General features: G+C 41.1%; 1 protein-coding gene across 13 annotated transcripts in view; it reads left to right on the top strand.

Annotated features, from left to right (window-relative positions):
* Positions 1 to 16,108, top strand: part of hdac4 (histone deacetylase 4) — a 454,869-nt gene that overhangs the window by 340,347 nt on the left and 98,414 nt on the right. For 9 of the 13 annotated variants that reach the window (XM_041201588.1, XM_041201585.1, XM_041201580.1 and 6 more), the window contains one exon: positions 3,710 to 3,948. In XM_041201588.1, the coding sequence (XP_041057522.1) occupies positions 3,710 to 3,948 (239 nt within the window). The remainder of the gene's footprint in view (positions 1 to 3,709; positions 3,949 to 16,108) is intronic. The other 4 variants (XM_041201590.1, XM_041201589.1, XM_041201587.1 and 1 more) reach the window with 1 other exon arrangement.

The raw sequence follows: 16,108 nt of genomic DNA, 5'->3' as shown, positions 1-16,108 counted from the left end.
CAAACAGCCCCTAAAGTTCCCAGCTACCCTGACCCAGAACTCCCATCTTTCTTGAGATTCTAGCCCATCTAATGCAGTGCTCTGTCCGACCTTATCTTGTCCATGAGATCCACTTCCTGCCCTCTAGGTTTGTTCCAACCAAACTTTTGACCAACTTACTTTGCTGTGTCTCATTTTGGATGTTATTACTAACAATTCTCTTTCCTTGGGCGCTGTCGCTCTAAATCTATCATTCTACCCCCACCCCCTCCTCAACAAACCTACCCTTCTTTATCTGCCAAAAGTACTGCCTCATTTGAAACCTCTCTTTCTTTTTCAAAGTCGTTGAACATTACATTGCTCCCCAAATTCATGCCTATCTTTTTCACAATTCCATACCTGAATCCCAACAATCAGGTTTCTGACCTATCCACAGCACTGAAACGGTCCTTGTTAAAGTCACAAATGACATTCTTTGTGATTGACTGTGGCAAACTGTCCCCTCTCATCTTTCTCAATCAACCTGCAGCTTTCAGCAGTTTACCACACCATTCTCTTTCACCTCTCTTCTGTTGTCCAGCTGGATGGAACTGCACTAGCTTGGTTCCATTCTTAGGTATCTAATTCTAACCAGTGAATCATCTGCCACAACTTCTCTTCCACCTTTTAACCTGTTATCCCTGGTCCCCCTGGGGTCTGTCATTGGCCCTTTTCTGTTTCTCATCTACATGCTACACCTTAGTGATATCATCCAAAAAAGACAGTATCTGGTTTTAAATATGTGCCAATAACACTCAACTCTGTAGTCACAACCACCTCCTTGGAGCACTCCACTGTCTCTGATTATCACAATGCTTGCTTGACATCCAATATTGAATGAGCAGCAATTTCCTCCAAACAAACATTCAGAAGGCTGAGGTCATATCTTTGGCCCCTGCCACAAACTCCATTCCCTTGTTCACCATTTTACATTGAGCAAGACCATTCACAACCCAGTATTGTGCTTGACCCCGAGATGAGTTTACGACTAGACACCTGCACCAACACCAAGACAACCTACTTACATCTCCATAGCATTGCTCAACTCCTTCTCTGCATCAGCTGATTTGTTGTTGGAACTGTCACCTATCTTTGTTACCTCTAGACTTGACTGTTCCAGTGCACTCCTGACTGGCTTTCCATCTTGCACACTTCATAAGCTTATACTCATCCAAAACTCTGCTGCTGGTATTTGAAGTTGTTTCAGATCTAATTCACACATCACCTCTGTGCATGCTAACCTTCCCCAATAAACAGCACCAGTTTTCAAATCCCTTGTGGTCTCAACCTTCCTATCTCTGTAGGCTTCTCCAGCTCTACAAGCCTTTGAGATCTCAGCGCTCCTCAAATTTTGGCCTCTTGCCTTCCCTGATTTTACCTGCTCCACCATTGGCAGCTGTGCTTCCAGCTACGTTGACCCCAAACTCTGGAATTCCCTCCCTAAACCTCACTGCCTTTTTACCTCCTTCCTCTTTTAAAACTCTCCTTCAAGCTTTTGTTCAACTTTTCTGATTTATCCTTCTGTGGTGCAGTGTCAAAAATGTTTTTATTGATATTGCTTTTGTTAGGTACCTTGAAACATTTTACTATGTTTAATGCATTATCTCACTTCAGTTGCTGATGAGGAAATCTTAATTGACAGGAATTTTTTTTATAATTCTTGAGTATTGCTGATTAAAGAGACATGCTGTTGAAACTTTTCATCTTGCACTCATCATGTGTGAATTAGATTTGGAGCAAGTTCAGGCACGGGCAGCAGAGTTTTGGACGAGTATAAGTTTATGAAGCGTGCAAGACGGAAAGCAAGAATACCAACAGTAAAGGGAACAACAGTTTATGCTGCATGAGAAGAGAATGCTGATTGGTTGGCGAGTGGACTCTGGTACAGGCATTGTCATAGAGAATGCACCAGGGAACAGTTAACTGCCAAGTTTTTCTTCAAATTCAAACCAGGCAGGTTGACTCCGTCAAGGAATTCCCATGGGGAGCGAACCAGGGAACTGTGTTTTTGTTTAGTTGAAAAAGGCACAGTGTGTGGATATGACCCTTCTAACTGCAAAGGACAGGGCCCTGTGTGTGAATATATGTAGCTACCAGCATATGTAAATGAACCACTCTACAAGCCCGACTGATAATCTTAAATTGGTTTCCAGTATAATTCTTAGCGCAGTTAGGATTGTTTAGCAAGTGTTGTCCAATCTCGGAATCACATCGAATGTTGGACACTATGTTTTTGAGTTTTACAAGCACAGGCTGGTTGGGTATGGTCAGTACTTTGCCTGTTGCAAATAGCTGAAGGGACATGCTGTTTGATACGATCTGCCAGTTGTTGGCACGTATGGCCTACATACCTGGCATCACAAAGAGACAGAAATTCATATACTATATTATTTATTTGTGTGACAGGCAGAACATGCTTGATGGCAGCATCCTGTTAGTGGAGAATACCACTCGTGTTGCTATTGCATTGTAACACCAAGAAACGGCTAGCTTCACCTGATGCTCAAATCTTTGATACGGCTTAGGGTAAACTGAGGTAGACTGGGCACTTTTCAGGACTGAAAGTGGTGGTCTTGGGTCCGTTTATGAGTTTGCACAATATACAGCGAGCAATGATCTGATTAGGGTAGCCATGATCCTGCAGGATAGCTTTGATGTGCCCTATTTTAGCAACAAGCTTTCATGGTGAGCAAAAGGCTTAGGCCCGATTTACAAGGTTGCGATAAGGCCAATCTTATGGCGTGTGGAACTGCAGGAATCCTAATGCGTGTGGGACATATAAATGACCCATTTTTAAACTGAAATGGGTCACTGCTGTAATACGTTGCCTAAGGCAATAAAAGCAATAGAATTAGTTGCAGCATCCCTGAGTTAGGGAGGACAGATTCAATTAGTTTTACACTCTTGATGCTATCTAGTGATTCCAGCTGAAAATCAAGAGAGGACAGGATCAAGCTAGGGTGTGAAGCCCCCATGCCGGTATTGAAAACCTGTCAATGTTCACTGAAAAGGCTCATAGTAGTGGTTACTTGGATCAATTAATGGAATTGGCACATTTGGAATCATATATCAACATTGAGTCAATACTTTCAGACAGAGAGAGAAAATTAGTGGAGGAAAGAAAGGAAAACCAGTTTATTTTCTAGTGGACTGTTAATGCCAGTTTTGAGTTGCAGATGCCAAACCGATGAGAAAAATCTCTCTGGTTATGACGTGGAATTCAACCGAAGTAGTCAAGAGAGGTTGCATGCTGGAGTATCATCGATGTAATCATCTGGTGTCTTTAAATAGCATTTACATATTGAAAATGCTGTGAAATTTGATACTCTATATTGTCCTCTGTTATATGGTTCAGTTCTGGCAATAAGTTTAAAAGTGACTTGACTTGAATTTTGCCAGTCTTTATAGTGCATAAAAGTAATTTTTCTTTCCTTAGAGAGATAGTTCTGCTAAAACTGTTACACTACAATCAGTTGGAATGTTGTTTTGCAGATTAATTTAGATTTGTAAAACTCTTTAATGTTGAAGTTCTTGTTGTTTTAGATTTTTCTCCTGAAATTAAAATACTTGAAACAGAGTATTTGAAGTAGAAAATGGCTGGCTACAATAGCCTCTTGTTGCCATAATTACTCAACAGCCATTTTTCTTCCCCTCCTTTTTTTCTTCTGCTGTTTTCTGCATTATATCTTAGACTGGTATCTTTCAGGATTGGGAGCGTTGCCCATTCACCCACAGTCGCTTGTTGGCCCAGACAGAGTTTCACCTTCCATACATAAGCTTAGACAGCACCGTCCATTAGGAAGAACACAGTCAGCGCCGCTTCCACAGAACGCACAGGCCTTGCAACAGCTGGTCATACAGCAGCAACATCAGCAGTTCCTGGAGAAACATAAACAGCAGTTCCAGCAACAACAGATTCACATTAACAAGGTCAGTACTGAGGTAGCAATTATATGCCAAATAAACCTAAGGGCTCAATGTGCTGATCAGCATACATTATACCACATCTGGTTCAAAGAGATGAAATGTATTTTCTTCATGTCAGCATGGTAACTTACAAGTAAGGTTTCTATTTGTGAAGGTCATGTGAAAGATTATATCTTATTAGAGTTAACTTGTTTTTTAATGCTAGTGCGTGACTTTTAGAATAAATAAGGCTATAACCCATATTGCATTTTTTAAATTATTTTCTGACGTGTGAAACTGATTGACACAGCAATCAAACAACTTGCTGCAGGATAATGGATGTTTAGCTTGCAATTTAAATCAGAGCCTTGAGATTGAGTCATAGCCATTCTCTCACCACAGCTACTTGTTATGCATGAAAATTCATTAAGTTTGTTTTCCATATTTCTTGCCATTAAACCTTTTGCATACTACATATAGTAGAAGTATACTAATCTAGATGAAATGGTAAAGCCACTAAGTAGGGTGACAATTTTTTAGGCATCATATGGCAGGAATTCATACTTTTTTTTCTGATGATGATGGGTGATTAGTAAATATTTTGTAGAGTAGGATGAAGTCTGGAATGGGTCAGACTGTATGGTTTATCAATGGTAGTGTCACAAGGAACTTGCAAAGCTATTCTGTGGTTGCCTGTGAGTACTTCATTTTCAAATTATTAATCAATGGATACTTTAAGGGAACTAGGCCATTCTGGTCTAAGAAAACTCAAGAAATAGGAGCAGGAGTAGACCAGATGGCCCATCGAGCCTGCTTCGCCATTCAATACAGTCATGTCTGATCTTGGGCTTCAACTTCACTTCCCTGCCATTTCCTCCATCCCTCGATTTTCTGAGGGACCAAAAATCTGCCCATCCCAGCCTTAAATGTATTAATTGATGGAGCATCCACACCCCTCTGGGGGAGAGAATTCTAAGGATTCACAATCCTATGAGCGAAATAATTTCACCTCCTCTCAGTCCTAAATGAACAACCCCTTATCCTGAAACTGTGCCCTCCCCCCGCCCTGTTTTCCATTCCCCTACCGGTAGAAACATCTCTCAACACCTACCCTCTCAAGTCCCTTCAGCATCCTGTATGAACCAACGCAATCGCCTCTCATTCTTCTAAGCTTCAGAAAATATACAACCAGTTTGCTCAACCTCTCACGATAGGACAACCCATTCATCCCAGGGACCAATCTAGCAACCCTTCACTGTACCACCTCCAATGCGAGTATATCCTTTCTTAAATGTGGAGACTGAAACTGCACACACTATTCCAGATGTGGTCTCATCAAAACCCTGTACAACTCTAACAAGACTTCTTTATTCCTGTACTCCAATCCCCTTGTTATTAAGACTAAAAACATTTTTGATCAGGTGACAAGCATTTAGCTAAAACTAGAAAGGGAATAATCAAAGGTGGAAGTTCAAAATGCACTTGTATACAAGGTATTGTGCATTGGAGCACTAGAAGATGAAAATGATCGGTTAAAGGTCCTTTCTTCTTGTTGACTTTTCCTTGGGTTAATTCTCTCGCTCGTTGGGGCGTGTTTCATTTTTTTCAGTGGCCACTATATTGAAACTCCCACTTGTGAACAGACATACAGATTGAAAAATAGGACTTATTCAAAAACTAAGGTGGCCTGATTGCTAGTTAAAGAACTATGAAAGACTAAAGGAAGTTAACTTTCTAACCAAACAACAACTTGCATGTTCTAATTTAAAATGAATTCTGTGAGGTGAATTTTACAGAGGAGAGGGAAGCAGGGGAGTGTGTTGGTCACCAGTACTCTGGGAGAACCTTAACAATGTGAGAGTGGGACTTCTGCCCCTCATGGACAGGAAGCTCTGCCCTCAAGCTGATTAGCCAGCAGTCTCAGCAGTGCCAGAATGCAGTGGTGGGCACTCCTGGGACTGCAAGCAGTCTTGAGAAAATTATCCATGGATAACAAACTGAAAGGTAAGTCTGAGATTTTTTTGGGATGGTTCAGGACCCTAGAGAGGTGAAGGAGGAGGCTGTGGGTTGGGTTCTAGAGACCAGAGAGGATGTACCATTTTGGGAAGGTGCATCTGATGGGCACACAGGACCCCCACCAAAGAAGTTATTTCCCCCCTCCGCCTTCCTTCCCACCTTTTACCCCAAGTTAAGAAAGTGGCAAGCTGACCATTTCTCTTCCACCTTCCCCCACCGGTGGTATTATGGCAGCAGAGGCAGAAAGAGGCCCTTAAGTGGCCTTCAGTTGGCAACTTAAGGGCCTCAAGTGATCTAAGGGTGGGCAGGCTGGCTGATTTCTTACCTGCTCACCATAATATACAGGACTGCTAGATTTGGACGGGAAGGCGGTGATCTAGCCATCCATTTTATTTTACGTGCCCCCCACCTTTACATATGCTGGAGGGGAGGGCTGTAAAATTCATCCCTATTTAATGGACTCAAGACCACATTTATATAGCATCTTTAACATGGAAAAATGTTCCAACGATTCAAGGAATTTCATGGAAGTGTAAGTGGACAATAGTTGATGATGAGCCAAAGATCCTGATATTCGGAGGAGTAACTGAAAGCTTGGTCAAAGAGGTCTGTTTTAAGAAGGGCCTTAAAGAAGGACAAAGAGGTAGGGATGTGGAGAGTGTTAGGGAGGGAATTCAAGGCATCCGTAGTGGAACAAAAGGAGTGGGGTGCACAAGAAGCCACAGCTGGAGGAATGCAAAGTTCTTAGAGAATTGTATGGCTGGAGAATGTTACCAGAGTAGGATAGGGTGTTTCCACGAAGGGTTTGAAATGCAAGGATGAGAATTTTCAATTCGAGCTATTGGGGGACTGGGGCTCTCACTGTAGGCCTCTTGAGTGTAGGGGTGATGGGTATGCAGAACTTGCTGCAGGTTATGATATAAGTAGCAGAATTTTCCTACCGGGGTGGGGCAGGGGTAGAGCAGCATAGACAGGGTTCGGAAGGCCCAATGGGGTAGGAGGGAGCTGTGGAGCCTGAATCTGATGCAGAAGTCTTTTTTTCTCTCTGCAAGACTTGGAAATAGCAACCACAGGGAATGTCATTGAAGATGTCAAAACTGAAAATTCCCAAAATTAGTGAAGTAGATTCTACACTGCATGTTATTTATTGATTTGGCAAGTTAAGAGAGTGGGATGTTAAAACTTTTGCACTGGAAGCGAAAATGTGGAGGTTGATGACTTCCAATCTTCAGCACAAATAAATTACAGAATTTTTCGCTGCATTAAAAAACTCACATGACCCAAACTTTTTTTTCTTTATTTGGTGAGATGTTATACTATAATTAGCTTTAAAATGCAAGATGTTGCAAAATACTTGCCCATTGCAAAAAAAAAAGAAAAAAACTCAATACTTAAGAATCTTTCTTAATGCAACGTCAGTATATTGAGAATCAAACATGCAGTTATTGTGAAAAATGTTATTCATTAACTAACTAGACTTAGAACAACCGTGTTTAGATTAATTAGCATTTTAAAATTAATTTAACAACTTCCCCCCCCTGCTGCTAATTTGGACTGGTACGTTTTTTTATGTATAATATGAGCCCTCCTTTGAATCAAATCTGAACGAGAGTCCTTGCAAAATAGGATGAAACAGACATATTAATTGACATGTTTTGACACAGCACAACTAACTACCCAGGAGGGTGCAGCAAAGCCCCAATCTCGGCTAATTATAGTGAATCTGTGCCAGTTTTCAGTCACGGCGGCCTGCACATGAAGGAACTTGTGGGGGCCCCACAGCCGCCCAGTTTTGCTGTAAGGCAGTTAGGAAGGCCCCTGCTGAGTGAGTGAGTTGGGGGGGTGGGGGAGAGGGGGCTGGGAAGAGAGGCATGTGAGAGAGTTTGTGTTGGAGGAGAGGGACATTTTACAATGTGTGTGTGTGGAGGGAAAAGGGACTTCACTGAGTCTTCTGCCAGTAGGGAATAGCCAAAACCTACATGAGGATATAAAATAACATTTTTACAAAGTACTTTAAAAACACATTTTCATATTTATATGTTGACCTATAATATGTGAACTTCATATACTGAATGTTACTATGCTGTTTTATTACCGTTTTGTTTTTGTTGGCTTCGAGGGTCATGTTAATTTTCAAGAGTTTTATTTCTTTGATCATGGGATATGGGCATTGCTGGCAAGTTCAGCACTTGTTCATTTTTAATTACCCTTGAGTAGATAGTAGTGAGTTAAAACATTGTAAAATAATTTACAAAGCACTGCTGTAGTCCTATGCTTCGCTTTGCATGTACATCACCCAGCAAGGTCCTGTTGTTGGTATGGACTGCATCCTGTATCATATGGATTAACTGCATTGAATGCTGAGGTCACTTTGGTGACTTGCTACAAATGTTTTGGTCCGTAGTACTGATGGTAATAGCGGGTAAACAAAGAAAAAACTAATGGTTATATCCACTTGAAGTCTAATAATTTCACCTATTTGAAGTGGCGTAGAAACATTTGCATTTACTACAAAGCATTAAAAGTGCCATAATTACATGATTCCTTATTAGCCTGGGCTTCTATTTTCAAGATTTATGGTGGTGAAATTGGTATAAGGGCAGTAGCTGGGAAAGAAAATTGGCTGCAGTGTAAAATGGGCTATCAATTTACAATCCATCTATTTTGTGATTCTGGAGTGGAGCAGTTTCACCACTTGTGTCTCTATTCATTTTTACTCTGCAACATCTTCCCATAAAGTCTAGATTCCTTTTTCTTCCAAAGACGTATTAACTCTCAATTCTCTACATTAAGTAACCTGTAGCTCTTGATATTCTCCTTTACTAAACTTGCCTTTTGCATTTTTTCCTCATTGTTTACAAGTAAAACCTTATTTTGTTAATCATTAGCAAACTTCAACGTTATATACCAAATCATCAGTAGAGCAAATCTAGACCCAAACTTAACTGGAGTATGCCACTTTCCACGGACCTTGACAACCTGAGGAATACCCATTAATCCTAAACTTGTTACAGCAGCCAGCAGCTATTCATGCCAGTACTATACACCTGAATGTTTTAACAAGCCTCACCTTATGGAGTGCTTTCTGAAAATTCAAAATTGGGTCAAAAGGGCTCAATAAATGGCTATTAAATTGGGATAGACTTCAATGGTTTATGAGTAAATAGCAAAGCATAGTTTTATATTTGAAATTGTAGCTGTATCATGAACCTATAGTTAATTATGAATTCAATTCCTATTCCGTTTTAGATGGGTTTTTGGCCTTTTTACAGGGATGTAGTAAATTTGAAAACAGGAAAAGATTTAAGGAGTAAAATGAAAGGAAATGTTAAATATTACATAGGCAATGCATGGGAGGGGATATGTTCATGATATCATGGGCATTCATCTTAATAACCTAGTATTCGTTATCCAGCTTTTTGTAAGAAACTATGTGGGATATTCTAACGAATCCCAGCCTTGCTGTTCACTTGTATGTGGAATGGCTTCAAGTACAGAACCGATGACATCACAGGTGCCCCAAGCTACATGAGGAAGGCGAGTGTTAAACAGGAATGCTTTGTAGGGATAGAAAAGTAAATGTTTGCTTGTTTCTGTGTTCATGGTTGACATATATTGTGCATAATTGTTACTTTAGTGCTGAGCTATTCAATGAAATAAGCTACATTTATATTTTCTCTACCACTTACTAAGAAAACAAAATTCTTTTGGGTTTTGTGTTATGTAGAAATATAGTGCAACCTGCATACGCAAAGGTGTGATTTGGGAAGGACTGTCAGTAAATCCATCCCCAGTGCATTTGCTGCCTCTACACCATCCCAAACTATTTGTAAATAATTGAGTGCTCTAACATGGTGAAGACTATTTTAAATTCTAACTGAAATGACAGCTTGAGTGAACAGATAATAACACTAATTGCATCTGAGTTGTGCTTAGATTAATTGTACCTTTTTCAGAAATGCATTTTTGTCTTTCATTTGAGGATTTCTTTTACTGACTTAAAACATTGGGCTGGCAATGTAGCTGAGTAGTCTGATAGTAAATCTGATTTTATAGTTGTATTAAGATCATTCATTTGGGAAAATCTTGGGTTTTATCTGCAGTTGGATATAGTTGCTTGGGATTTATAAGATTCTTCAAAATTCTAACGTTGATCTATACCTCTGAGTAGGTTTGAAATTCAGTATTACAAAGGCTTGGATTTTGAATTTGGATTAATCCATGAGGAAAATAGTCTTTCTGGAAAAGAGTGGCATTGCAAATATATGCACTTGTTTTTCCAGATTATTTGCTGTTAGATGGATTGCTCTCTGGTCAGGTATAGCAAGACTTAAAGGCAGAATAAATTCCCCTTTACTCTGTCAGTGTGGATTGACTCTGCTTCGATTTCTTGTATCATTCTTACAGCTAGCACAGAAAGACTTTTTCACTGCATTTACTCACAGCTGGATCCAAAACTATGGGCCAAAGATAGAAGTGTGCCAACTGTGATGCTCAGTACCCATGTTGACACACACATGGTAAAATACTGTTAACCTATCCTTTAGCTCTGTGAAGTGGAATCATAATTTGCTGTAGGGACTTTTGTAAATGGAAGAAAATCTAGACCATGTGCATAAATCATTTCACACAATCCTATTAAATGCCAAGCTGGCATAAAGGTATTTTGGATAGTAGATATATTTTGTTTAGGGATTCATATTTTTAATGCATTGCAATAGTATATGTGCAGACTACATCACCAGCCCGATATTTATAATTTAATAAAAATTAAAATCATAAAAGTATGCACAGAAGAAGGCTATTTGACTCTTTGCATCTGTGCCACTCTTTGCGACCATTTGGCTCTGTGTATTTAAATATATGATTTTCTCATTTATTGTTTAAGAACTTGTTTTTGGATATTATTTATCTGAACATTTTTAATGTTAAACCAAAACTCTCAATACTAGAGACAGTTTTCAGAAGTTTACTGAATGCATTTGGTGTATGTGGTCTTAACTGGAGTTGGGGGAGGAAGGATAGGAGAACAACTTTATAGAAGAAAACTGTTACTGGCTTGCTTTGAATTTCTTCCTCCAGATAGCATTATATGTATTTAATTTCAGGACCATGTTTTGCAAGCATGACATTAGTTCCTTTGCATGGATGTTCAGTGCTTGTTCATTGTTTATAGATTAGAGCCAAGATGAGGCAATTGCACAACCTTCTGACGTCAATGCTGTACTTTTGGAGATTTGCCACTATATTCTGCGTATGCCTACTGTTGACCACATCAAATGAGAGTATTCATGTGGCCTGTTACCGTAGTTGTCAAGGCAACTTTGTAGCCCTTGCATGCATCTGCTGTGACACTGTTTATAATTGGTATTGTTGGGCTTAAAGAATTATATTACACTGTTGATTTTGTCAGTAGGAAGATATAGCTTGATGTACCTTAAAATTAGATTATTAATTTCAGATTTTATCATTTTGAAGTTTGCAATTTAATGTGTGCCTTAACTAGCATGGTGTTTACAGTCTTAAGATGGATAGTAATCGGATACCTTGTGATATAGTTTCCTGCCATATTTGTGGTGGGGAGGGTGGGAAACAGGGAGGACAAGGGTGAAATAACCCTTCTACTACTGTCAAATTGTGTGCTGTACTTGAGGTTTAAAAAAAAAATTTGTGGCAGTTAGTTTGTCAATGATTCAGGATTTTGGTCATATTAGTAGTTTGAGCTTCCCTCTTGCACTTAACATCCCTGGAATAGTTGAATCGACTCACTGCTAGTCGTTTTTATCCTATATTTGCATAGCTGTTTTAGCATTCTAAAATCTTAATTTGTGTTGCTGTAGCAATTCAGTGCTAGGCCTGTTTCAGGAGTACCTCTATTACTGAATTAATCCTTATTTTGATTCCTAACTGCATGTTCCAGTGAGATCAGTGAGCTTAGAAAATTTCGGTTCAGTGAACACAACATCATTCGGAAAGGATACGACTAAAAGAGAATATGTGTGTAACAGTGAAATAACTGGTACATTCAATATGTGAGATAAATCTGTTCAACCATGAGTGTGTTACAGTGGTTTTATTTACAAGTTAAACTGCTTGTTGCTCTGATCTTAGAATATGTTGATCTTAGAACATGCATGTTTCAAGATAATTTTGGTTTTACTATAACAAATTGCAGCTAAATATTTCAAATTTTGTTTTGTGGGCATTATAATTATAGAAGTCCCATTACTTCTGTGACTTGCCAACATCTAGAAAAAAATAGGACTTTTAATTCCTGGAGTCACCTTGTTGAGTCAGGGAGGTTGGCTAAATAAACCATATCCCTCGATCTTATGTCTGACTAGATATGCATCAAATTGTATCTTGAACTCATTAATACAGTCTACTTCAGTGCTGCAGATGTGGTATACCTTATAAATCAGCAGACAGCATATTTCTAAGATGAATTTGCAACTTTAGCTATTGTCGCCCCTACTTCATTCCACTGAAAATACATCTGTGCCACCACCAATGCCCTCAATTTTCCAAAAACTCCCCTTTTGACCTTCTGACCTCAGCACTTTTATCCATCACTCCTGCATTTGCCAACTGATGCTGAATCCCTGTCCCTTAGCACAGTGGGTTTGAAATGCTCACCTACAGATTGCAATTATGTAATTCTATTAACATGGAAAAACATCCCAACACAATTCACGGATGTGAAATCTGACAGAAATTAACAGCCAGCTAAAGCTGGAGATATAAGGAAGGGTGACTAAAAGCTTAGTTAAAGGAGTAGGTTTTAAGGAAAGTTGTAAAGGAGGAGCGACAGAAAGGTTTTGGGAGAAAGTTCTGTAATTGAAGTCTGAGAAGAGTGAAGGCATTGCCACCAATGTGGTAAAGGAAATCAGGGATGTAGAAGTGTCCATAATTGGGAGTACAGGAGGTGGACAGAATGAGCTCAGAACAGAACGAGCTCAGAGAATGTGAGGGGAAGATTTTTTTTTCATTCATGGATATGGGCATCGCTAGCTAGGCCAGCATTTGTTGCCCATCCCTAATTTCCCTTAAGGTGATGGTGAGTTGCCTTCTTGAACCGCTGCAGCCCATGTGGTGTAGGTACACACACACTGTTGTTAGGGAGGGAGTTCCAGGATTTTGACCCAGTGACAGTGAAGGAATGGCGATATATAAGTCTGGATGGTGAGTGGCTTGGAGGGGAACTTCCCGGTGGTGGTGTTCCCATGTGCCTGCTGCCCTTGTCCTTCTAGATGGTAGTGGTCATGGGTTTGGAAAATGTTGTCTAAGGAGATTTGGTAGATCATCTTGTAGATGGTACAACTTCTGCTACTGTGTGTCGGTGGTGGAGGGAGTGAGTGTTTGTGAATGGGGTGCCAATAGTGTCAAGCTTCTTGAGTATTGTTGGAACTGCGCTCATCCAGGCAAGTGGAGAGTTTTCCATCACACTCTTGACTCATGCCTTGTAGATGGTGGATAGGCTTTGGGGAGTCAGGAGATGAGTTACTCTCTGCAGAATTCCTAGCCTCTGACCTGCTCTTGTAGCCACAGTATTTATATCGCTAGTCTAGTTCAGCTTTTGGTCAATGATAATCCCCAGGATGTTGATGATAGGGAATTCAACGATGATAATGCCATTGAATGTCATGAGGCGCTAGTTAGATTCTCTCTTGTTGGAGATGGTCATTTCCTGACACTTGTGTGAATGTTACTTGCCACTTGTCAACTCAAGCCTGGATATTGTCCAGGTCATGCTGTATTTGGACGTGGACTGCTTTAGTATCTGAGGAGTCACGAATGGTGCTGAACATTATGCAATGAGCAGCAAGCATCCCCACTTCTGACCGTATGATGGAAGGAAGGTCATTGATGAAGCAGCTAAAGATGGTGGGGCCTAGGACACTACCCTGAGGAACGCCTGCAGTGATGTCCTGGAGCTGAGATGATTAGCCTCCAACAACCACAACCATCTTCCTTTGTGCTAGGTATGACTCCAATCAGCAGAGAGTTTTGCCCCTGATTCCCATTAATTCCAGTTTTGCTAGGGCTCCTTGATGCCACACTTGGTCAAATGCTGCCCCGATGTCACTCTGACCTCTTCTCTGCAGCTCAGTTCTTTTGTCCATGTTTGAACCAAGGCTGCAATGAGGTCAGGAGCTGAGTTGCCCTGGCAGAACCCAAACAGAATGTCAGTAGCAGGTTACTTGATAGCACTGTTGATGACCCCTTCCATCACTTTACTGATGATGGAGAGTAGACTGATGGGGTAGTAATTGGCCAGGTTGGATTTGTCCTGTTTTTTGTGTACAAGACATACCTGGGCAATTTTCCACATTACTGAATAGATGTCAGTGTTGTAGCTGTGCTTGAACAGCTTGGCTAGGGGCGCAGCAAGTTCTGGAGCACGTCTTCAGTACAATATTGTCAGGACCCATAGTCTTTGCAGTATCCAGTGCCTTCAACTGTTCCTTGATATCACGAATCAAATTGGCTGAAGACTGGCATCTGTGATGCTGAGGAGCTCTGGAGGAGGCCGAGATGGATCATCCACTCAGCACTTCTGTTTGAAGTTTGTTGCAAATGCTTCAGCCTTATCTTTTGCTCTGACGTGCTGGGCTCCCCCATCTTGAGGATGGGGATATTTGTGGAGCTGCCTCCTCCAGTGAGTTGTTTAATTGTCCACCACCATTCATGACTGGATATGGCAGGGCTACAGAGCTTAGATCTCATCGATTGGCTGTGGAATCGCTTAGCTCTGTCTATCACATGCTGCTTATGTTGTTTGGCATGCAAGTAGTCCTGTGTTGTAGCTTCATCAGGATGACACCTCATTTTTAGGTATGCCTGGGACTGCTCCTGGCATGCCCTCCTGCACTCGTCATTGAACCAGAATTGATCTCCTGGCTTGGTGGTAATGGTGGAGTAGGGGATATGCCAGTCCATGAAGTTTTGGATTGTGGTTAAGTACAATATTGTTGCTGCTAATGGCCCACAGCACCTAGTGGTTGCCCAGTCTTGACTTGTTAGGTCTGAACGGTGGTAATGCCACACAACACAATGTAGGGTATCCTCAATGTGAAGATGGGACTTTGTTCCCAGAAGGTCTGTGCGGTGGTCTCTCCTAGCGATACTGTCATGGACAGATGCATCTGGGGCAGGCATGTTGGTGAGGATGAAGTCAAGTATGCTTTTCCCTCTTTGTTGGTTCCCTCCCCACCTGTCACAGACCTTCAGGACTCAGCCAGCTCAGTCAGTAGTGGTGCTACCAAGCCACTCTTGGTCCCCCACCCAGAATATCTTGTGCACCTTTGCCACTCTCAGTGCTTCCTCCAAGTGATGTTCTATCCCGATGCCAGGTGGTCCGTCCGGTTCCATTCCTTTTCGACTTTTTAGCAGATTGATACAACTGAGTGGCTTACTAGGCCATTTCAGAGGGCAGTTGCTGTGTAGGCCAGACCAGTTAAGGACGGCAGATTTCCTTCCCGAAAGGAAATAAGTGAACCAGATGGGTTTTTGTGACTATCGGCAATGGTTTCATCATTAGACTTTTATTTCCAGATTTTTATTGAATTCAAATTTCATCATCTGCCATGGTGGAATTCAGACCTGAGCATTATCCTGGGTCTCTGGATTACTAGTCCAGCGACAATGCCACAACACCACCTCCCCCTAAATAGAGAAACTAGGAAAATATATGGGATCAGATATACAGCAGGGAGCAACGTTGAGAGAAGTTTGACTCAGTGGGTAAGGAAAGGGTGGGGTCAGGCAGAAGCAGCTGAATGGATGTTCAGGACCCCACTGACGAAGAAGACCATGAGCTCTTTGCGCTTGCTGTTAGTGGTGAATGTAGGGGAGAAGGGTGTAAAGAGGCATATGACAGTGGAAGAAAAATAAGGGGATAATCTTTACTCTCAAGGCTCATTCTAGAATAATGAATAGTTTTGGCAGAGGAGAGCAATGCCCGATTATGCTTGATGCGTCTGTTAAATTTGCCAATGGATGGTTTAGCAGGTTGTGCACCAAATAGGCTAAAACTGTGGCCCGTAGACTTCAAGGATCAAACGCTGGGCCTGAATGGGAGAGAGTAAGATTTTTCCTTAGGGCGACGGTATCCAAGGTGGAGATAAGGGAGTGGTTGAGCAGTTCAAAAGCTGCAGAATACTCACCC

Source organism: Carcharodon carcharias, chromosome 12 (assembly GCF_017639515.1).
Source record: "Carcharodon carcharias isolate sCarCar2 chromosome 12, sCarCar2.pri, whole genome shotgun sequence".
Taxonomy (NCBI): Eukaryota; Metazoa; Chordata; class Chondrichthyes; order Lamniformes; family Lamnidae; genus Carcharodon; species Carcharodon carcharias.
Note: the sequence above shows the minus strand (reverse complement) of the source record. Positions and strands in the feature narration are given on the sequence as shown.